The 25,237-nt window shown below is 40.9% G+C and overlaps 1 protein-coding gene across 2 annotated transcripts in view; it reads left to right on the top strand.

Annotated features, from left to right (window-relative positions):
• PLCB1 (phospholipase C beta 1) overlaps nt 1-25,237 on the top strand; it is a 763,475-nt gene that overhangs the window by 622,963 nt on the left and 115,275 nt on the right. For both annotated transcript variants that reach the window (XM_033185644.1, XM_033185645.1), the window contains exons 24-27: nt 2,189-2,321; nt 5,540-5,593; nt 10,190-10,409; nt 20,275-20,455. In XM_033185644.1, coding sequence (XP_033041535.1) covers nt 2,189-2,321; nt 5,540-5,593; nt 10,190-10,409; nt 20,275-20,455 — 588 coding nt within the window. The remainder of the gene's footprint in view (nt 1-2,188; nt 2,322-5,539; nt 5,594-10,189; nt 10,410-20,274; nt 20,456-25,237) is intronic.

Below are 25,237 nucleotides of genomic sequence, written 5' to 3'. Positions count from 1 at the left end.
TGTATCCCATTGGGACCATGAGTTTCCAGTTTGCAATGCCTTGCTGAACAAAACATACAAAATCCTTTCCCTTTGCATATAATTCTAGGGAGAATTTTTCTGATGGATGTAAGTAAATAGTGTGACCATACTGGCACTTACCCATCAGAAGCAGTCATTTTTCAAAACAAAGATTCTGCCATAGTGAGCTATACAGGCTGCCCGGATTACTTGTTTAGGCTCCTGTCTCCCTTAATTGATGTCTAGCCACTACTACTAAGGGCTCTTGCAGCACTCAGCAGGCTGTAGTAAACAAGCAGGGATGATCTGTTGAATTAAAATAAGTTCTGCCATCACTTAATGCAGTTTTGGAAGATGCTTTAAAGATGATTTGGGAAACAGATTAAAAGCCACTGGTGACAATCAGTGTCACTGTTTTCACTCTTATCTTACTTTTTATAAAAATGTTATTATAGGACAATTTTTCATCTGTAATGACATGCCAAAATGTCACAATGTTGGGCTCCAAATGGCTTCTGGAAAAATGTATTTCCTAATGTATTTTTTAAAGTGCTACAAAGTAGAACATTGGGATAGCCTCATTGTCAGTAAAACCTGCCAGGGACTTGGAAGGCAATTCTGATAAAGAGTTACAGAGAATTTAGCACATTGAAAAGCAACATTAAAAGAGTATGTAGGCAATTATTTTATAAGGATCAGCATTTATTCAACAAACATTTTTAAACTGTTTACTCTGTATAAGGTATGTTGAATTAGCTGCTGGAGGCTGTCAAGTGAACATTTCATGTTTCAATGCATTTATTATTATTATTCATTGGTAGTATTCCACAAGCTTAAATGTTTTATTTGTTTTATGTCAACATAAATAACAAACAGAGATGCCCTCTAAAAGAAAATGATATTATTTAAGAATAGGATGTACTAAATTATGTGCGTAGTCAGGGAGGGAAGGAAGACAAAGGTTTTTAAAGGATAAATGAGGAGGATTACATAATTGTTTTGAGACGATTATGCTTGGCTACAAGGATCAATAACAAGAGTGACATCAGTCGGAGGTTGGAGAGGGAGTTGCTGGGCAGGTGTCCTCACAGAAGTATTTTTTGTGTAAAGTTGCTATGGCCTTTGTACAAGGTGATGGTTTTTGCAGAGTCTTCTGTGAGAGTTTTTCTTATCAGGCATTTATGAGTGAGAACCTTCTCTTTATGACATTCCCTGGCTCTTTTTGTCAGGGTTTTTTGGGTGGTTGTTGTTGTTGTTTTAATATAAGGGACTCCATTTGGATTCTGACAACTTTCACATTATTTAACATCCACATATTTACTTTATGCCAGAAACAATTCCAAGTACTTTATAAGTATTAACTTATTTAATCATCTAAACAATCTAACAAGATAATATTATGATTCCCAGTACACACATGTCTTCATCTATAAGGATAAAGAAATTGAAGCACAGAGAGTTAAGTGAACCATCCAAAATCACACTGTTGGTAAATTGCAGGGCCGGAATCTGAACCCAAGCAAGCTGTACTCCAAAATGTGCGTTCTTATCCATCACATCAATTAGCTCATTCTATAAAACAACCCCAAACTTGGCAGCTTATAAAATCAATTAGTTATTATTTTTCATGTATTATCTGGTCAGCTGGGCAGGTCTGCAGATCCAGACCAGACTCATAGACACAGCTCATCTCAGCCGGGCTCACTCAAGTGTGTATGCTCAGCTGGGGACTGGCTGGTCCAGGACATACTTGACCAAGATGACTCAGCTGTCCTCCAGAAGAGCTGGATGAGAGACCAGGATGACTCAGAACTCTCATCCTCCATTGCTATAATAGGGCCCTTAGAAACAGTGGAAAAATTTGCGAGGGCCTTTTGTATCAAGTTTGCTACTCTCTGATGGACCAAAGCCTATCACATAGTCTAGTACAGAGTCAGTGTGGAAGGGCACCACCAACAGGCATAGACATAGGTTGGTGTAAAAATTGGAGACTTTAATACAATTAACCTCCCATAGTCATGGCTCAACACTATGCTGTTTAAACCCTGCTTTCCAGGCAGTATCAAATTTGATATTTCCAACTCCAAAAGAATTGTGAAGATGCTGCAAAATGTAGCCTTGTCGGTTTAGGAAGGCAAGAAAAGAGTAAAAAGAAATGTGGAAAATGAAAGGATATTTATAATTTTAGGCTGATCCTGGAGAAACACCATCAGAGACTCCAAGCGAAGTGAGAACGACTCCAGCAGAAAACGGGGTGAATCACACTACATCCCTGACACCCAAGCCACCCTCCCAGGCTCTCCACAGCCAACCAGCTCCAGGTAAGCCATCTGGAAAGAGCTGGACAACGAGAGCAAGATCCTTCAGTTCATTAGTGCGACTGAAGGAGGCGCTGTGATGTGGGTAGCTAAAGCATTAAGTGGGGAAAGATGTGTGGACTTAGGAGGTGCTCCGACAATGTGCAATTGATGAATGAAGGCCAGAAGAGATTCATATGTGCTCATCTGCCTCTACAGATAACTTATTAAACCACAACAAAAAAAGTACCCAGATTTCCTGTGTCCTTTTTTAGTGATGAATTATAACCCATCTGCTGGCACAGTTTGAGAGGAGTTCTCCAAGCAGCTTATAAACAACCATGCCTTAGAAGTACATTCTTAGGCCTGCTTCATTTTTTCTGTGCCAAGGGCTCCTTTCCCTCTTTCTCCAACTTTCTTTTCAACATCCTTGAGTGTCTGCTATGTGCTGGACACATTGCTAAGCCTTTCACATGGATCATATGAATGGCTTCCGCCCCTCACCATACCAGGCCCAGAGAGTAGATTCTACTATTGTCCCCATTGTGCAGATGAACAAGCTGACATTTTCAAGTGATAAAGTACTTATTGAAGGCCACAGAGCCAGGGAAGAGTGAACTTAGGCCTGATACATTTCCCGATAATACTAACATTCTTGCTTTTAGCTCCTATATTCCAACCAAAGCCACACTCATGTCTCATTTCTCAAAAAAGAAAACAAAAACTTTGATTTCTATGCAGCTAACTTTGACATTTAATCTTATGCAGCTTTGTGTAATTCTTCCTTGTATGTATGTCCTGTTTACCCCAGTAAATGGGAAGCCTCCTAGGTAGACTTCAGGTTGGTGCCTCCTCTGTACATCACACAGTGCTGGAGAATAGCATGTACCTGATAATTTCTTGTGGAATTGGTTAATAAAGTAAACAAAAGGAAACAGAATTTCCTTCTATGAAGGTGTGGAAAGAAGCTCATTTCTTTGTCACACTAGGTCAGAGCACCAATAGATCCAGATCTTTTATTTAGGGTAGAAGGGTATTTCTCACTGGGCAAAATGAGAATAAAAAAAAAAAAAAAAATTATATTTAATTTGTATCAGACATGCTTGAACTGCTTTTTAAAACGTTACTGACCAGGCATGGTGGCTCATGCCCGTAATTGCAGTACTTTGGAAGGTTGAGACAGGTGGATCACTTGAGGTCAGCAGTTCAAGACCAAGTTTCACCAACATGGTGAAACCCCCATCTCTACTAAAAATACATAAGTTAGCCTGGCATGGTGGTGCATGCCTGTAGTTCCAGCTACTCAGGAGGCTGAAGCAGGAGAATCGCTTGAACCCAGGAGGCGGAGGTTGCAGTAAGCTGAGATCGCACCACTGCACTCTAGCCTGAGTGACAGAATGAGGCTCCATCTCAAAAAAAAAAAAAAAAAAAGTTGCCGAAGTCAATAATAGTAAGAAGATGACTTAATAATGAACAAGAAGTAAATTTTCAAATAAAGAGTTTTATATACCAAATACAAACATCTTGAGTGCTTCTGAAATATAAATCCATCATTTAAATGTGTGAGTAAATAGTCATGTGTTCCTGAAAGTAAAAGAGAATTTAGCATTTTCACATTTAACTTTTTTTAACTTGATATTTTGGAATAATTTAACTTACGGAAAACATTTTTTAAATGGCACAGAATACATTGCAAAAATAGCCTCCTCTTCCCCTAATGTTAACATCTCACAGGATCATGGGGCAATCATCAAAACCAGGAAACTAACATTGGCACGATACTCTGACCTGAACTGCACACTTTATTTGGACTAACTTGCTTTCCGCTAATGTCCTTTTACTGTTCAAGATTCCAACGCAGGATCCCACGTTGTATTTTATTGTCATGGTTCTTTCGTCTCCTTTAATCTCTGGCAGTCCCGCAGTCTTTCCTGTCTTTCATAACCTCGCTACTTTGGAAGAACTCTGGTCAGTTATTTTGTAGAACGTCCCTCAGTCTGGGTTGGTCCGATGTTTCGCCATGATTAGGTTGAGGGCATGCATTTTGACAAGAGCACCACGCAAGTGATACTTGTCCTTCTCAGCGCATCACATCACGGATATGCATTATTGCTGGGCCTCATCACTGATGATGTGGGATCACTTGGTTAAGGTGGTTTCTCTACTGAAAGTTATTTATTTTCCCCTCTTAGATATATTGGGAGAGCTACTTTGAGACTATGCAAATATCCTGTTCTTCCTTAAACTTTTACTTACTGATTTTAACATTCACCAATGGATCTTTCCTGTAACAGTTATTACTGCATAGTAGTCAATATTTGAGTTTTATATTTTACTTTATTTTATTTTGGGATGGAGTTTGGCTCTTGTTGCCCAGGCTGGAGTGCAGTGGTGTGATCTTGGCTCACTGCAACCTCTGCCTCCTGGGTTCAAGCGATTCTCCTACCTCAGCCTCCCGAGTAGCTGGGATTACATGCATGCACCACCATACCCGGCTAATTTTGTATTTTTAGTAGAGACGGGATTTCGCCATGTTGGTTAGGCTGGTCTCGAACTCCTGACCTCAGGTGATCCACTGGCCTTGGCCTCCCAACATTTGACTTTTAAAAGGCCACTTGTCATTCTTGATTTTGCCAGAAGGTGGCAATAGCATTGCCTAAACTGAATTTGTTTTGCTTCCAAGTGAATGTCTTTTCTCTCCTTACAAATGGGGCATATAATATCACCCCCCCTTTTTTTTTTTTTTTTTGAGACAGATTTTCACTCACTCTGTCACATAGGCTGGAGTGCAGTGGCATGATCTCAGTCCACTGCAACCTCCACCTCCTGGCTTCAAGTGATTCTCCTGCTTCAACCAACCAACTCGCTGGGATTACTACCTGCCACCATGCTCTGCTGATTTTTGTATTTTTAGTAGAGAAAGGGTTTTACCATATTGTCCAGGATGGTCTTGAACTCCTGACTTCAAGTAATCCACCTGCCTCGGCCTCCAAAAGTGCCGGGATTACAGGAATGAGCCATTGCACCTGGCCTAATGTTACATTTAATTAGGTTTGTCTCAAAGCTGCAAATGAAGACTTTTTAAGAATAATTTTTATAAAGTATTGTCTCACACAATTTGTCATTTCTCTGAAAAGAGATTTAGATTCAAGGCCCAAATATGTTTGTTTGCTTGTTTGTTTATAGGAAGAATAAAATTTAAAAAGCTGAAGAGGCTATTTATTTTATCTTTTATATTACAGGTTCTGTAAAGGCACCTGCCAAAACAGAAGATCTTATTCAGAGTGTCTTAACAGGTAAATGCCACCCTTTCCCTCCATGGAATTCAGCAGCTGAGTAGTACACAGTGGAAGTATTTAGAGGAGAGGAAATTTCCATTCGTATCTGAAAAATAACATCATTAATATTTCTTCTTCTAAAAAATCTACAGACATACACTTTTAGTTTAGTCTACGTGATATGATATAATCACAGAGAAGTAACCATACTTTGTAGCTAGAACCCTACTGGCGTAAAAATAGTGTAGTTTCACAAGATAGCTATTTCAGCATCAAAGAATAGTTTCATGCTGGAAATGTAACCCAGTGAACAAGAATGCCTGTCTTCCCAAATTGCCAACAATAAACTATATTTTAGATATACAGAATATGATCCATTTGTGAGCATAAAATGCCCAGTCTTTCAGAACTGTGATACAGTTTGGAATTATTTTATGTTTGGTTAGTCACATAAACTAGTGGAACTAAAATTGGTATAAGCTTTGTGCAGGACAATTAGCAGTAGGTAGTGGAATGTTAAAAATGTTTATAATACTCAGCTCAATATACAAGAGAAATGTACACACATGTTCATCAAAAGCAGCACCACTGGTAAGGGCCAAATCTAGAAACGACCCAATGTCCATCAGCAGTAAGGCAGGTAAATAAATTGTGATAAATTCCTAGCATAGAACAGGAGGCAGCTGCAGGAATAAATAAACTCAAGTCACACACAACCTGGATAAAACTCAAGCATAATGTTGAGGAGAAAAGCCAGACACAAAAGAGCATGTTCTGTAGGATTCCATATACACTAACTTCAAAGACAAAATTAATTCATGCTATAGAAACCTGGATTTGGATTATACTTGGTGGGAGACAGGAACCAAAAAGGAAGACTTCTGGGATGCTGGCAAAATTCTGATTTTGACCTGAGTGATGGATATTGAAGCACATTGACTTTGGAAAAATTTACAAGGCTATACATTTATGATTTATGCACTTTGATGTATGTATTTGTATTTCATCAAGAAATGCATAAAATGTGCATAGAAAAATTACTTGAGGAAAGTATTAAAAGAAAACAAAATATGGTTTGGTTTGGTTTTTGAGACGATGTCACCCAGGCTGTAGTGCAGTGGTGCAATCTTGGCTGACCGCAACTTCCACCTCTCGGGTTCAAGCGATTCTCCTGCCTCAGCCTCCCAAATAGCTGGGATTACAGGCATGCGCCACCATGCCTGGCGAATTTTGTATTTTTAGTAGAGATGGTGATTTGCCATGTTGGCCAGGCTGGTCTCGAACTCCTGACCTCAGGTGATCCACCCGCCTCAGCCTCCCAAAGTTTTGGGATTACAGGCATAAGCCACCACACTCCTCCCAAAAAAAACATATTTTTAAAAGATTTAGTTCTAGGCTGGGCACGGTGGCTCATGCCTGTAATCCCAGTACTTAGGGAGGCCAAGGGGGTGGATCACCTGAGGTCAGGAGTTCGAGACCAGCCTGACCAACATGGGGAAACCCCCTCTCTACTAAAAAATACAAAATTAGCTGCTGTGGTGGCGTGCACCTATAATCCCAGCTACTCAGGAGACTGAGGCAGGAAATTCGCTTGAACCCAGGAGGCGGAGGTTGCGATGAGCCAAGATTGTGCCATTGCACTCTAGCCTGGGAAACAAGCATGAAATTCCGTCTCAAAAAAAAAAAAAAGATTTAGTTTCATGGGAAACAATACCATATTAATGCATACAACAAGAGACAGAAGTGTTCCTAGAACATGATTTTAATGTTATTTAAAAGAATGTAAATGAGTGGACAAAAGGCAATGGTCTGTGCCGATACATTAGCTGTGATTATATCTTGGTGGCTTCTTTATAAATGCTATTTGTGTCTTTATATAAGTGGGCATTACCTTTATACTTAAGAGCACATTCTAAGGAACAGCCTCTCATCTACAGACTTTTTAAAAATAATAGTTTATGTGGATTTATTTCTAATCATAGGTAAGAACATCTAGAGACTTATTTCCAAACTGCCTATAGCTGATGTGCTGTAAACTGCTTTTAAAGAAATAGAATTGCATCTGCCACCAAGAATGCAGCAATTCCTTGGGATTATAAATTCTTCATGTAATAACTTATTATGCAACCATAATGAGTCAATTTGGGCCTGAGGGAAACCATTAAATAAATGTACCTGGTTTTCTCCATGGCCTCATTCTCAAAAGAAATCGAATGTCAGGAGAATAGACACAGTATAAGAAAAGGAAATATATTTCTATTGCTTAAAGACCTTAACATTTAATAGCATCAATTATTATTCTAGTTCCAACGTTTATTCACTAGACATCTTATTTTCTATTCAGGTCTCTTGTTACTCACAGCATATATTATTTCTGAATCAGTTGATAGTTTTAAATATTTACGGTGACATTTTTTGTTCCCAGAAGCAGGACATTCAATTCAAAGCATGGAAACATGAACTATGACTTCATCTAGGTCCATATAAATGATAATTCACTGAAGTTAAGATACCACCAGTTGTAAAGCATTCTATGCTCACATTTTGCTAAAAAAGAAAAGCACTGACTCACTGTAATACCCCACCAACCATAAGATGCGTCTTGATTTCAGAAATGTTACCATATTTTTTAAATGCACATTCTAGAATTGATTGAATATATCAGTAAAATACAGATTTGTTTTGTTTTGTTTTGTTTTGTTTTGAGACAGAGCCTCACTCTGTCACCCAGGCTGGAGTGCAATTGTGTGATCTCAGCTCATTGCAACCTCTGTCTCCTGGGTTCAAGTGATTCTCCCGAGTAACTGGGATTACAGGCACCTGCCACCACGCCCGGCTAATTTGTGCATTTTTATTTTTTCATGTATTTATTTATTTATTTATTTAGAGACAGTGTCTCACTCTGCCACCCAGGCTGGAGTGCAGTGGCGCAATCTTGGCTCACTGCAACCTCTGCTTCCCAGGTTCAAGCGATTCTCCTGCCTCAGCCTTTCGGAGTAGCTGGGATTATAGGCGTGTGCCCCCATGCCCAGCTAATTTTTGTGTTTTTAGTAGAGACGGGAGTTTTGCCATGTTGGTTGGGCTGGTCTCGAACTCCTGACCTCAGATGATTCACCCACCTTGGCGTCCCAAATTGTTGGGATTACAGGCGTGAGCCACCGCACCTGGCCTAATTTTTGTATTTTTAGTAGAGACAGGGTTTCACCATGTTGGCCAGGGTAGTCTCGAATTCCTGACCTCAGGTGATCCACCTGCCTGGGCCTCCCAAAGTGCTGGGAGTACAGGTATAAGCCACTGCGCCCGGCCCAGAATGTTTTAAGGTCAGCCCCTATCACTTTAAAAGTTTTCTCAGCATGGGATAAAAAAAGCAGCCAGGCATGGTGACTCATGCCTGGTAATCCCAGCACTTTGGGAAGCCAAGGAGGGCGGATCACTTGAGGCTGGGAGTTTGAGACCAGGTTGGCCAACATGGCAAAACCCCATCTCTACAAAAAATAGAAAATAATTAGCCGGACGTGTTGGTGCATGCTTGTAATCCCAGTTACCTGGGAGGCTGAGACATGAGAATCACTTGAACCCGGGAGGTGAAGGTTGCAGTGAGCTGAGATCGTGCCACTGCACTCCAGCCTGAGCAGCAGAGCAAGACTCTGTCTCAAAAAAGAAAATAATAATAAAAATAATATAGTAATGTGGCCTGCTAGTAAGCCTCTGGTGACTTTGTGCAAATTATAAGAGACCTTCCCTCAGACACTTTACTGCTATATGCTTTTATGATAAATGTACAAACTTACGATGTTTATACTGTAAATGGTACCTTTAGAAATGGTGCTGTAGAACCTGCACAGTTATTTTCTAAGCCTCCACAGGCACAGTGTCAGAAACTGGGTTAAATACTTTCTGTGAGTTCTTTTATGTCATCATCTTAACAACCCTATAAAGTTAGAGAAGTATTATAATCCTTCTAGCAATGCTGTTGGTGCCCTGCCCAGATTCCCTGTACAGCTGGTGCACCCGTCTCCCAGCTGGTGGCGAGGGTTGGCTGCTAACAGCTCATAACTTCTCCTTCTCTGCAAAATTGCCCTCAACCAAAAGGAAGCCCCCTCTCCAGATGGTTATGCCTCCCTGCACTGAATGTCCCAAACGTGCAAGAACCTCGCCTTCTTACCTCAAGATGAAACCAGCTCAGTGGTACAACTCACACTCCAGCGCTCCCCCATGGGATCAGGCAGAGACCAGACTCCATCCTTCTGAGCCACACCCTTGCTCAGCTCCTTCCTCAGCCCCGTCTGCTTCCCTGGCTCCCCTACTCTGAGAGTCCCTCAGTAAAGCGTGTGCACCTGAATCCTCATCTCACATTCTGCTTCTAGGGAACCCAAACTAAAAATATATATATTCAAATGAAGCAATCGGGTCTCTGAGAAGTTTAATAACATAGTCTCAAAGTTAGCAAGTGATAGAGTCAGGCTGGAACCCAGATAGAGCTGACATCAAGCTTCGCTCTTAAACTCCAGCTGAGCAAGATCAAACATTTCCTCCTAAGATGGTGGCCGCTCCTCTTTCCATCTGGACGTTGAGCCCTCCCATTCCCTTAGCTTTCATATTCATTTGTTGCAGAAGTGGAAGCACAGACCATCGAAGAGCTAAAGCAACAGAAATCGTTTGTGAAACTTCAAAAGAAGCACTACAAAGAAATGAAAGACCTGGTTAAGAGACACCACAAGAAAACCACTGACCTTATCAAAGAACACACTACCAAGTATAATGAAATTCAGAATGACTACTTGAGAAGGAGAGCAGCTTTGGAAAAGTCCGCCAAAAAGGACAGTAAGAAAAAGTAAGTTCAACAAATATTTTTAGTTTGTTTCATAGCATGAAGAGTTGTTAACATGGATTTTTAATGTTTTATATCATGTTTTTGGATCTGTACCATGGCAAGAAGGCCACCTAACCTCCTCCGTTCTCCACAGCTTTTGAGGTATCTTACCCCAAATTTGCTTGTGGATTGAATTTTTTTATTTGACCAAATTCTGAGAATAAAAATGCAGGAAGTCCTCCCGTGAGTCTAGCCTGTGATCCCAATTCCAGTTAACTAACTACCTGTATTACAGCTGCCATGAGTATGAGATTTTTGCCTTGGGTACCTAGAACCTATTTGGAGAGGCAGCTGTTTTTTTTTTTTTGGAGACAGAGTCTTGCCCTGCCACCCAGACTGGAGTGCAGTGACATCATCTCGGCTCACTGCAACTTCTGCCTCCAGAGTTTAAGTGATTCTTGTGCCTCAGCCTTCCAAGAAGCTGGGATTACGCCACCACACCTGGCTAATTTTTGTATTTTTAGTAGAGATGGGGTTTCACCAGGTTGCCCAACTGGTCTTGAACTCCTGGCCTCAAGTGATCTGCCTGCCTCGGCCTCCCAAAGTGCTGGGATTACAGACATGAGCCACCACACCAGGCCACAACTGGTCTTATAGAAAAGAGAAGCTGACTATCCTTTGCTACCCTATCTGAAATGTATAATGCCTTACACAGCTGACTCTTATGTTTGGGCCTGGGTTCCCACAGCCCCGTGTACTCAAACCTTGATGATGAAAAGCATCTCTCACACATTCACTCAATTAATATTTATTGAGTGCCTACTGTGCCCTGGGGACACAGCAATAAACATGACCTACCCAATCATCTCAAATAGCTAACATGGTAATGTGGGCAACGTAAACAATAAACAACAAACACACAGCATCATCTTGGGCTGTGATGAGGACTATTAAGGAAAGAAATAAACAGGACCATGGGATAGAGAATGACTAGAGATGGGCGATCACTTCTGACATGTTGATCTGCAATAAGGTGGCACAGAAAGAATAAGGCCTGGTCAGCTATGCAAAGAACTAGGAAGACTTATTCCAGGCTGAGGAAACAGCAAGTGCAAAGGCCCTCAGGCAGGAAAAACAATGAGCTTGTTCCAGGAACAGTAAAGCTGGCAAAGTGGGTGAAACATAGTAAACCATGAGAGGAGTGAAACAGGATGAGATCAGAGAAACAGGAAGGAATCCCATTGCTAGGTTCTTTAGAGCTGGAGCAAGCAACAGTTCAAAATGTATTGAATGTGCAATAAGATGCTACTGAAGAAAGAAATTAATATGGTGAAATTTGAGAGTCTCAGAGAAATGAGTCTAGTTGTTGTGTGGAAGAGGGACTCTCGAGCTGTGCATCTCAAATGGACATGAGTCACCAGGATCTTGTTGGGTGCAGGTTCTGACTCCATGTCTGAACTAGGGCCTGAGCAGCACCAGGTGATGCTGATTCTGCAGTTCCATGGACAACAGTCTGAGTAGTGAGGATCAAGGGCTCAGAGTGAAAGCGGGAGACCAGTTAGGAAACCTTTTCATGAGTCCAGCTGAGTAATGATGGTGGTTTGGTCTAGGATGAAGGTGGTAGACATGGAGAGAAGGGGATGAATTCTTGATTTGTTTTTTTAAAAAGCGTAAGGTATGGGGTCAGAGGCCTGAAGAGAGTAGCCTGCTTGTATGTCTCTGCAATTCCCAGGTGTCCTTTAGAGAATGAAAGTCATGCTGTTACCCACACCAAATGTGTTCATGACACTCCATTATCTAGACTAGATCAGTGCATCTCAAATTTCACTGTGCATATTTGCTAAACACAGACCCTTGGGCCTGACCCTAGAGTTTCTGCCTCAGGGGCCTCCTTCCGTAGGGACTGAGCTTCTGAGCTTCTAACGAGCTCCTAAGGTTTGCTGATGCTGTTGGTCCACAGACTTTCCACTGATGGGCCCTGGTCTGTAATCGTTCAGAACCATCCTAGAAATTGAAGGGTGGCTGAAAGGCCTTCTTTGGTCTAATCCCTGCCTCCCTTCCCAGCTGCCATCTCCCAGCACTTCACACAAAAACCTGTACCTTCTGCTTAGTTCCCACCATGAAGACATAGGGCAGTTGGGATTCTCTGGGCTCAAGGCCCTTCTTCAATTGCAAGACTCTTGTGTGAACAATGCAGGTGCTGCCTCTAAACTCCAACAGAGACCTGCTTCCAAATGTGAGGATGCCATGTGGATTTCAGAGTGTCACGTGCTCTCAGAACCCCACATGTGGACTGCTCATCATAGCTTAACACGGGACTTTGTGGACACAGGGTCTGGTGGACCACAGGGCATTTCCTCTCTTATACCCTGTCAAGGACTGTTCTCAGTCCTGGAATAGCATTTCATTGAGTGTCGACGAAGTGCTGGGCGTATGTGTCATATCAGTTTCCTAGGGTTGCTGTAAAAAGTACAGCAAAACTGGATGGCTTAAAACAATAAAAATGTATTTTCTCACAGTTTTGGAGGCTAGGAATTCAAAAATCAAGGCATTGGCTGGGCATGGTGGCTCATGCCTGTAATCCCAGCACTTTGGGAGGCTAAGGTGGGAAGATAACTTGAGGCCAGGAGTTTGAGACCAGCCTGGGCAACGTGGTGAAACCCCGTCTCTACTAAAAATACAAAACTTAGCCAGGCATGGTGGCGCACACCTGTAATCCCAGCTACTCAGCAGACTGAGATAGGAGAATTGCTTGAACCGGGAGACGGAGGTTGCAGTGAGCCGAGATGGTGCCACTGCACTCCAGCCTGGGCAACAGAGAAGGACTCTGTCTCAAGACAAGACAAAAGAAAACAAAGCAAAACAAAACAAAGCAAAAAAACAAAATCAAGGTGTCAGTGGACTATGCGATCTCTGAAAAGTCTAGGGGAGGAATCTTTTTTGTTTGTTTCTTCTAACTTCTGGTGGTTGCTGGCAATCTTTGGCATTCCTTGGCTGACAGACACATCACTCCAGTCTGTACCTCCATTATCACATGAATTCTCCCTACGTAGGTGTGTTTTGGTGCAAATTTCCCTCTTCTAATGGCAGACACCAGGCATTAGATTCAGGTCCACCCTAATCCACTATGACCTCATTCTATTACATTTGCAACAAACCCTTTCCGAATTAGATCACAGACTGAGAGGTTCTGGGCAGAACCTGAAGTTTACAGGGCTGTTATTTAACCCAGTACATGTGCTAACCACTTCTATGTACTATTCCATATATTGCCCACAGCAGCACTGTGAAGTAGGTACAGACATCACCCACATTGGATAAGAGAGGACCTAAAACTCAGTAAGGCCAAGTAACCTGGCCAGGGGCACATGCAACACAAAAGGCTGTAGTGACAGTGAGGTCATGGCATGTTGCCCCCTGAGATACTGCTTGTGTCCGTTGACATAGCAGATCTGGAGTCTGCATCTCTGTAGACCAGTGACTGCTTCTGGTCCCTATACTTATAATCTTCTACCTCTACACAACAAAACAAACAGATGCATGAAATAACTATGTCCAAATAAATTCCCTCATTAAGTATCCCAAATGTTATGAGATTTCTCTTCTAAATTTAGATTCCTGAAATTTCTTTAAACATCTTTTGCAGGTGTATAGTATGAACTTCTTGACAATAAATAATGTTTCACAGCATGAAGTTCCCTAATCAACAGTGTTAATTTTTACATAAAAATATTTTCTTCAAAGTTGAATAATTAGGGAAATGGAAGTAAATGCAGTGACTTTACATTTTGTTATCTTTTTAGGGCACAGACAGTTCTTGTCTTCCTCAGGGCTTATTTAGCTGTCAAGAATAGTTTTAATTTCAGTTATTAAGCACTAACAGCATTGTGTAAGACTTTGTTCTAAAGTCTTTTTAAACATCAACTCATAACATTTTAAAAATAAAATTTTAAAATAATATTTATGTTTAAAATAAAATGTTATTTGTGGTTTTAATAAAGGTGTATCATTTAGAAGATTTATAACTTTCAAAAGCAAAAGAATCCCTTAGTTCCATTTCTATATATATATATATATATAGCATTTTAATGAATTGTAGCATCAAGAGAAGTTAAGAAAAGCCTTTTAAGTTGAAATTATTACTCCACTTAATTTTCTATACTATAGTATATAAATTACTTTTATCAGATAGCCCATTTTTCATATGTTGGCTAACCAATGGACAATGTATTGCCAAAGATAATCCAATGATCTTCACAGCTCTAGGAAATTTTATGTAGAATTAGTTGTACACAATATCCAGAATCTACAAAGAACTCAAACAAATATACAAGAAAAAAACAAACAACCCCATCAAAAAGTGGGGAAAGGATATGAACAGACATTTCTCAAAAGAAGACATCCATACAGCCAACAGACACATGAAAAAATGCTCGTCATCACTCGCCATCAGAGAAATGCAAATCAAAACCACAATGAGATACCATCTCACACCAGTTAGAATGGCAATCATTAAGAAGTCAGGAAACAATAGATGTTGGAGAGGATGTGGAGAAATAGGAACACTTTTACACTGTTGGTGGGATGTAAACTAGTTCAACCATTATGGAAAACAGTATGGCGATTCCTCAAGGATCTAGAACTAGATGTACCATATGACCCAGCCATCCACTACTGGGTATATACCCAAAGGATTATAAATTACTCTACTACAAAGACACATGCACACGTATGTTTATTGCGGCACTATTCACAATAGCAAAGACTTGAATCAACCCAAATGTCCATCTGTGACAGACTGGATTAAGAAAATGTGGCACATATACACCATGGAATACTATGCAGCCATCAAAAAGGATGAGTTTGCGTCCTTTGTAGGGACATGGATGCAGCTGGAAACCATCATTCTTAGCAACTATCACAAGAAGAGAAAACCAAACACCGCATGTTCTCACTCATAGGTGGGAACTGAACAATGAGATCACTTGGACTCGGGAAGGGGAACATCACACACTGGGGCCTATCATGGGGAGGGGGGAGGAGGGAGGGATTGCATTGGGGAGTTATACATGATATAAACGTTATGCACATGTACCCTAGAACTTAAAGTATAATAAAAAAAAAAAAAAAATCAGGCAAAAAAAAAAAAAAAGAATTAGTTGTACATTTACTCAAAACTTTTTTGGAATCGTTGTCGTCAGCTTTCTCAGTAAAGATTATCTCAAAAGCTTGACTGATAATAATTGCCACTGAGAAATATAATTTCATTCTTTAACTGAAAACTTTATAAATTACCCTGAAACTGTGTAAGCATGTAAGTGACCTGTCAATTAAGTGAAGTATAAGACAAACTATTACATCCTTCCTTTACTGAATAATCTTCTTTTGATGCCAAGTCATAGAGATAAGATGCATTTTTTAGATTTATATTGTGACATATGATTTAACACATGCTTAAATTGAAAGCACTATCAAAACTTAATCCTTGGGCTTTAAAAAGTAATAAAATCATCATTTCTTAAGGCTAGAGCAGCCTTAAGGGCCACCTAGGTGATATTTGTCACTTGTTCAAGGAGGAAGCTGAAAGCTAACGGTATTACCATTTACCTGTAGTTACACAGCCAGTTCAAGCAAAGCTTGGCCTAAAACTTCTTCTGAGTTTCTACTTTAGTCATATGTACTATGAACCACGAAAATCTGAGACAGTTAATTTAGCAAGTTTATTTAGTAAGTTCATTTTTCCAAGGTTCAGGACGTGTGCCTGTGACACAGCCTCAGGAGGTCCAGACGACATGTACCCAAGGTAGTCAGAGCAGTTTGGTTTTATACATTCTAGGGAGACGTGAGACGTCACTCAACCTATGCAAGATGAACGCTGGTTCTATCTGGAAAGGCGGGACAACTCAAAGCAAAGGCAGGAAGACGGAAGCCAGGAGGGGATTTCCAGGTCATAGGTAGATAAGAGACAAATGGTTGCATTCTTTTGAAGTTTCCGATTAGCCTCTTCGAAGGAGACCATCAGATATGCATTTATCTCAGTGAGCAGAGGAGTGACTTTGAGTAGAATGGGAGGCAGTTTGGCCCTAAGCCATTCCCAGCTTGACTTTTCCATTTAGCTTAGTGATTTGGGGCCACAAGATTTATTTTCCTTTCACTGTACGTATTTGTTTATTCATTTTTGTATATACTTATAAGTCATATCCTGCAAACTTCCAGTAGAATATTGAAGTAACATCATAGAAGATTTGTATGTAAAAATCCCATGAAAATAGAAAGAGAAACCGCACACAGGCATAGACTGAGCTTTGGACAAATTATCTAGACCTGCTGCCCAATATGGGAGCCACTAGCTATAGGTGGCTCTCGAGTCCTTGAAATGTTGCTTGTGAGATGTGTTATAACTATAAAATACACACCAGATATCTAAGACTTCACTTTTTTAAAAAAGAATATAAAATATCTAAAATATATCTGTTGATTTTATTTTAATTACATGTTGAAATGATATTTTGGGCATATTAAGTTAAATAAAATATATTATTAAAATTAATTTCATTCATTTCTTTTTGCTTTTTGAAGTGAATACTAAAAGTTTGAAATTACATCTATGAAAGGAATCACATATGTAGTTCTCATTCTGTTTCTACCAGACAGCACCAACCATTTAATGTCATCTCTGTCCTTGAACACTGAATTCAGTTCTTGGCTTCTGAGAAAAGGAATATGGGTTTGATAATTCTCCTTATCTGATTAAAGGAAACTTGCTGACTCTTCCAAGAGAGACAAGCATTTTCCTAGTATTAAATTGCCACAGACTTAATTTCATGGATCTTATACAACCAGCAGAGGGGATAATGCCTTCAACTTTGTTTTTATAGAAGATGCAGAGATGTTGTTCACTTTTTTTTTTTTTTGTATTGTCCCTCAAAACAAAACAAAACCAAAAAATCCCTTAGTACATCGTATCTAAAGATACGTCATAAGGAGCTTTTCTTCAAGTGGCAAAGCCAGTGGGTCTGATTATGTCTATCTGTCTTCCATCTCTTTTGATACACAATAAAATCCTGAAAACACCTCAAATAAATGAATAGAAGGACATTACATCCATTGAAGTTATTTCTTTCCTTCCTTATTTCCTTCCTTCCTTCCTTTTTTTTCCTTCCGTCCTTCCATTCCCTCCCTCCCTCCCTTCCTCCCTCCCTCCCTCCCTCCCTTCCTTCCTTCCTTCCTTCCTTCCTTCCTTGTGACAGGGTCTTGCTCTTTTGCTCAGGCTAGAGTGCGGTGGCATGATCACAGCTCACTGCAGTCTCGACCTCCTGGGCTCAATCAATCATCCTGCCACAGACTCCAGGGTAGCTGGAACTATAGTCGCATGCCACTAGCCCTGGCTAATTTTTTTTTTTTTTTTTTTTTAGAGATAGGGTCTTACTACCCAGGCTGACATTGAACTACTGGGTTCAAGTGATCTGCCCACCTCGGTCCCCAAAAGTGCTGGGTTACAGGCTTGAGCCACCACCACACCCAACCTGTTCCTAATACTGTATCTCTCTTTCCCGGTTTGCTACAGATTATAATACAGAGTACAAAATTGGAATGAATCACACCAATTTCTTTAATATTCATCATCTCAAGTGATCTTTCTACATAATGTGAAGAACAGGTTACTCAAAAATAGTTTTGGTCCAGACATGGCATGCAGTCATGCTGTGTTGCTCGTAAGAGCACAGGTGTTGCCCTTCTCTGCCCCTGTAATCTTTGGCCTTGGGCAAGTTGCAGTACTGCGCCTCCGTGTTGTGTCCTTGACCAATTATCTCACACAGCCCGGTTTCCTCAAATGTAAGCTGGAGATGGGTATACCGACTTACTTGGATATGAGTGTGCCTTGCCCACGGGGAGATGGTCAGCAATGAGGGCTGCCTCTGCTGGGGTGGTTGGAACTGATTGAAGAAATGCCTTTATGCCCTGGCTACAATGACTTCCTGCTATATAAGATAATTCAGGCTGGGCATGGTGGTCACACCTATAATCCCAGCACTTTGGGAAGCTGAAGCAGGAGGATCACCTGAGGTTGGGAGTTCGAGACCAACCTGACAAACATGGAGAAACCCTGTCTCTACTAAAAATACAAAAATTAGCCGGGGTGTTGGTGCACGCCTGTAATCCCAGCTACTCGGGAGTCTGAGGCAGAAGAATCACTTGAACCTGGAAGGTGAATGTTGCAGTGAACTGAGATCATGCCATTGCACTCCAGCCTGGCTAAAAAAAAAAAAAGAAAAAGAAAGAAAAGAAAAGAAAACAGATAATTCAATGTTACCTGTGTCATGCCAAGAGGAAAGGTCCCCTCAACACTGCAGTGAGGAGCCTTATAGAATGTCCGTCCTCATTTGGCATTGCACATAAAAATGCAAAAAGAAACTTGAGAGAATTCTGCATTCCTTATTTGACAAAATCTGATTCTAACACCAGCTTCAACCAACTCCCTTCTCCATGTGATGCCACTGATACTTGCCCAATTCAAAGAAAAAGCAACCAGAATTAGTAACAGCTGATTCTAAGAAACTTTACCTGGCTCATCAGACCACAAGTGAAAAATATGGAAGCAGAGTCTGATGTGTTGGATGTCTTAGGTGGGGGTTTAGTCTTTCTGGAAGGGATTCCATATAAATGAAAAGAGCATACCTACTCTTTGGACCCTGTTCCCAATACTCTGTCTTTCTTTCCGTTGTTTCCTACAGGTAATAATACAGAGTACAAAAGTGGAAGGAATCACACCATAAGTTAATGATAATTACTTTAATTTATTTTGACCTTCATCCTAACCTTCTTAATATCTGTATGATTCTCTAAGAACAATGCAGAGAAAGTCATGTTGCTCAGAGGAAGCATTCGAAATATTTTAGAATGAACTAACCCATCTCTTTCCCCTTGTAAGTTTGTGTGGAAACTGCCATTTGGGTAAACATATGAGTGAAGTTGGTGAAGCCTCCAAAGAGCCTTATTTTCATAGTGTGCCTTTGCTGTTAAAAATCTTGTTAAGAGGCCAGGCACGGTGGCTCACGTCTGTAATCCCAGCACTCTGGGAGGCTGAGACAGGCAGATCACTTGAGGTCAAGTTTGAGACCATGCTAGCCAACATGGTGAAACCTCATCTCTACTAAAAATACAAAAATTAGCCAGGCATGGTGGCACATGCCTGTGGTTCCAGCTACTCAGGAAGCTGAGGCAGGAGAGTCACTCAAACGTAGGAAGTGGAGGTTGCAGTGAGCCGAGATCATGCCACTGCACTCCAGCTTGGGCAACAGAGCAAGACTCTGTCTCAACAACAACAACAACAATAAAATTGTTAAGAAACAGAACTCAGATGGCAGCCAGGAGGGTTATCCGCACAAGGCATCTACACGTGCTCTCCATTTATAATCATCACCCCTGATGCTAAACAGGGCACATCTTTAGCTTCCTCTAACAAAGTCTGCTCAATGCAGTGGCCACTGAAGTTTTCATATGGGAAAGGTAACTGGGAATGCCATTACACTTGTCACATTTTAAAATAATAAAAAAGATTAAAACCTGAAAATTTTTTATTAGACACTGTTTTTCCCAAAGGGAGATTATTATTCTCACCACTGCCATGCCCGGGGCCCCAGCCTCTTTGCTTTTCTTTCTGCCCCTGCCTCTTTCTATAGCACCGTGAATTCCATTCAGTCTCTGGGATTGGAGACACTGTTGCTAAGCTTGTCCTTGGGGTCTCACCCTCTACCCCAAGTGGCTTATGAAAATACATATTTCCAAACAGAGAACTTTCTCTAGGAGGAACTCTGGTGAATAACCTTCCCTCCACCTTGTTATGGGCTTCCTGTTTTGTGAGTCAAGCTCTGTGTCTTTGCAGATCGGAACCCAGCAGCCCTGATCATGGTTCATCAACGATTGAGCAAGACCTCGCTGCCCTGGATGCTGAAATGACCCAAAAATTAATAGACTTGAAGGACAAACAACAGCAGCAGCTGCTTAATCTTCGACAAGAACAGTATTATAGTGAAAAATACCAGAAGCGAGAACATATTAAACTGGTAAGCCTGGGAAACATGATTTATGTTTGTGCAACTGGAACTCTCTTTCTTATAGAAAACTGTGGATGCTTTTGAATAACTAAAAGGAAACAAGGGTGGGTGTGACTGGCACCAACTTGAGAGATTGTTTAGTTGACACGGTGTCCATCACACTACTATTTTTATAAGGCTGACTGTCTTAGCATCTTTACCAAGCTTCTCTGTCTTCTGCCAATAAGGCTATATTTTACCATTTTTATTTTTACTAACTTACGTTGAGTTTGTAATTGCTTTTGGGAATCTTTGAAATCTCACAAGGAAATAGAAAACACTTACCTTTGTTTAAGAAATTAAGAACATGTTGCAAACAAATTTCCCCCCCCCTTTTTTTTTTGGTAGCACTGGGCTTTGCAAGAATTTTTTAAAAATTATACAGTCCACTCTCCTATATTTAGAAAAGGCAGTACCTAAATGGCCAACACAGAACGTTAGCTACCCAATTCCTAAGGCTCCCTGTGAAAGGAAATGCCATTCTCACCATTAATAATCAGTTTTATCTTCCAAAATGTTTTCTCATGAATTGAGACATTCTCTACATTTTTGTTGATTCCTTGTGTCCTTGTAGGGACACGATAAATATTTGGTGACAGATAGATTAAATAAAATATCCTTGAAAACAAGCGTATGCCAAAACCAAAGAAATAAATAAGCTTGATAGAAATTAAGGTAGTGTATCCAGAAGAAATGGGTTTTAAGAGATATGTGTATAAACTGTCCGTTTCTTTGCTGAGGGTCTGTGCATATAAGAGAATTCTGAGTTGCTTCAGCTTGTAAGGTTGGAAGCCTATAGATGATTTAGGCATCACTGTATGATAGGTGATTCAATGTAATTCTGTTGTTCTAGTGCTGGTTCCCCAGTGACTGTATGCAATGAGTAGATCAAAATTGCATGAATTGCTTATTGAAAATCAAATTCTAACTAGGCCAGTTATTCTCAACTTGAGCATGCATCAGAATCACCTGGAGAGCTTGTTAGAAGCGATTTTTAGGGCCTACCTTAAATTTTCAACTGATCTCTTTTAGGGCTGGTGTTTTCATATTTCTGGTCCCAGGACCAGACTTTAAGAACTACTGCCTAATACCTACATGTGAGACTCAGGATTTGCTTTTTAACAAGCCCCACATGATTTCGAGGGGTTGCCTTATTTGTGAACTACTGAAGTAAGATCAAAGCAGTGAAAGAATGTCTGGGCAGGGGTTGGATCGGGCATAAGGAGGGATTGTCTTGACAGACCTGAGAAAGTCAAATTAAATTTTAACAGGCAGTAATGGCTTTGAGACCTGGCTACAACTACTGCCATCTGACTTTCTCCAGCAACTCATCCCCAGTACTCCAGAACATAATAAAAATTAAAATAGTGGCCATGTATTAAACACTCACCATGGGGCTGTCTTCTATGCTGAGTCATTTACAGGAAACGTCCTACTTAATTCTCACAATAACTGTTAGAGTTTGGCACTATTGTCAGCCCCATTTTGCAGATAAAAAAATGTATATAGCAAACTTTAGTGACATTTCCAAGGTTCCACAACTAGAAGGTGGTGCCATTGGGATTTGAACCTTGGTCCTCAAGTTCTAGAGCCCCTGGTTTATAACCATTGTGTAGATGCCTCTGCTAATTCAGGTTTCAAGCCAATATCATCAAGATGAAGGAGTTTCTCTGGTATCCTGCTCACACAGAGAACACACAGCAAACTTCTTCATTGTGATACCTGGAATGCCATGCCTGTCTCTCTTTAATCAGCTTTATTTCCTATGTCATACAATTCACTCGTTTTAAAGTTCAATGGCTTTTGTATATTCATAGATACGTACACCACCACCAGAATCAATTTTAGAGCATTTTCATCGCCTTAAAAAGAAATCCTAATAAATTAGGCATTCATCCATTCATTCATTCCTTGAACAAATGCTTATTAAACACCTGCTTGTTTAATAGTTTTAAACAGTAGTAAATAAAAATAACAATCCTAAGCTTTATGGAGCTTATATTGTAGAAGGAAGAGTCAGACCATAAACAAAATAAGTTGGTAAAATATGTAGTATGTTAGGTAGTAATAAGGGCTTAGGAGAAAAACAATATCAGAAATGGGGGAATAGGGAGGGGCGGTTTGGGGAAGGATGATGAGTATGCTTGGCAATTTTAAATAGAGTAGACATAGAAAGGTTTACGCAGAAGGCAACATCTGACTTAAGAGGTGAAGAACTCACAACACCCGACACAGGGAGGAGGATTCCTCCAGGCAGAAGGATTGATGTGCAAAGACTCTGGGCTGGAAATGGGCCTGAGTGTTGGGGGAACAGCAGGGTGGCTCTGCTTGAAGAGGATTATAGGGCATCAGGTCAGAGAGATGGCACTTTTGGGGTGGGAGACAGATCTTTTTGGGTCTTTAGGCCTCTGTGTTTTCACTAGGCGTGAGGTGGGAGCTGTTGGAAGCTTTTGAGCAGAGGACTGATGTGATCTGAAGAAACTTCCACAAGAACCACTCTGGGGCTGTGCTTCCCAGTACATTATGGGAAGTGGCCTCCTAGGAAAGAGCCATCCCAAAGTTCAGGCCAACAGCAGTCCAAGGGGTTAAGGGGTCCTAGGGTCTCCAGCAGATGATTCAAGTTTACTAACGGGGTGTGTTGCTTGGAAGTCTGGACATCCCAGCTGGGCGCCGTGGCTCGCAGCTGTAATCCCAGCACTTTGGGGTGCCGAGGCAGGTGGATCACCTGAGTTCAAGAGTTCAAGACCAGCCTGGGAAACATAGTGAAACCCTGTCTCTACTAAAAATACAAAAATTAGCCGGGCATAGTGGTGGGTGCCTGTAATCCCAGCTATTCCGAAGGCTGAGGTATGAGAATCGCTTGAACCCAGGAGGCAGAGGTTGCAGTGAGCCGAGATCATGCCATTACACTCCAGCCTGGGTGACAGAGCAAGACTCCATCTCAAAAATAATAATAATAATAAAGAAAGAAAGAAAGAAGTCTGGACACCCCAGTATTAGTCCATTTTCATGCTTCTGATAAATACATACCTGAGACTGGGCAATTTACAAAAGAAGGAGGTTTAATTGGACTTAGACTTCAACGTGGCCGGAGAAGCCTCACAATCATGGCAGAAGACAAGTCACGTCTTACATGGATGGGAGCAGACAAATAAAGAGAGCTTATGCAGGGAAATTTCTTTTTAAAACCATCAGGTCTCATGAGACTCACCATCATGAGAACAGCATGGGAAAGACTTGCCCCCATGATTCAATTACCTCCCACAAGGTCCCACCCACAACAAGTGGGAATTCAAGATGAGATTTGGGTGAGGACACAGCTAAACCATATCACCAACTATAATCATCTGGAGTTTCCCCAGGGCCCCAACCCCTGGGCAAGACCATTCCCCACGGAAAGACACATGACAATTCAGAAGAGAGGTAGCAGAGTGAGAGGGAAGCCTGATACTCACAGGAGATTCCTGAAAGAGGAATTCAGAGTACAGATGAAAACAGAAGCCAAAGCATCCCAAGAAGCCCTCTTGGGGAGATTTGAGCTGCAGAAATAGGGTGCTAAAGTCACAGGAAAGTCTGCAAAACCTAAACATCCCAGAAACAATGCCTGAGCATGAGGCACCATATGGAATCCCACTGATGAGGGTGTAGAAAGCAGCTCAGGAGCTTTTCTACTGGAAGAGAAGGTTGGTTGGGAATTGAGGAAAACCAGCTGAGCTTGTAGGTGGGAAAATTGTACTTGAGGAGCTAGGGAGGTGGTAGAAATCCTACCAGAGGTGGCAACTCCACCATATGCCCTTCCACTCCCTTCTCCCTAAGAAGGAATGTGAGTACACGTTGTAAAAGTTTTGAAGACTGTTCAGAGAGACATAAATACATGCCCAAGCCAACCTGGCTCTTTCAGGCCAAATGTAAGCCACCCACTCAAAGTGCTCACCCCTGCACCACTGTGATTGTGGATTTGGGTTTTAGGTAAAGTCCCAGTACCTGCTACACACACCTATACCTGCCTTGTTAGGAAGACTAAAGCCTGAATATCTTGGAATTAGTACCACACAGTGTTTATTTTATGGCCATTTGGGAGCATTTACAATTTTTACTACCTACCTTTAGCTGCGACGTGTGTGCCAAAGCTTCCTACTGGCTCCATTTGTAATAACCAGAGATTGTTCTGTCAGGAAATCTTTTGACTGAAAGGCACCCAGAAGTGTTAGTTCTATCTTTGCTGGTGGTTCTAAATAATGAACAGGCCTCCCAGGCTAAATTAGACAAACCGACGTGTAATTAAAAAAGAAGTAAGCCCCAGGTTAAAAGGAGTATTTGGGTGATGAGGAAAATTAAGCCGACAGTATTTCATCTCCCAAAATTGCTTTGGGGATTAAATACCAACGTGCTTTGGTTAAGGATTATGCATTTCGAATGCCACATCCACAGTTCAAGAATTAAGAAAGAAAGCATGGCATCCATAAACTCCCTGTCAAATGTTTATTGAAAACTTAGTATTTGCAAAGCATTCTGATAGACACTGGAGATGAAAAGGAATAAAACACAGTCGCCACACACACTCAGAGGATGTGTACAATAAACACTTCTAAGAAATGAAATAATAAAAGCAGGAAAAAAATGGATATGAAAGCACAGATGTGGTAACTATTTGCCTAACTCTATCAATTGATAAGTACCTAGAGAATATTTTTGATGTAATTGTTCATATCATCATAGGAGATGTAAAACGCACACCAAGCTCTGTAGACT

The sequence above is a fragment of the Trachypithecus francoisi genome, unplaced genomic scaffold (assembly GCF_009764315.1).
Source record: "Trachypithecus francoisi isolate TF-2019V2 unplaced genomic scaffold, Tfra_2.0 Lachesis_group21, whole genome shotgun sequence".
Taxonomy (NCBI): domain Eukaryota; kingdom Metazoa; phylum Chordata; class Mammalia; order Primates; family Cercopithecidae; genus Trachypithecus; species Trachypithecus francoisi.
This window is presented reverse-complemented; position numbering and strand designations above follow the sequence as displayed.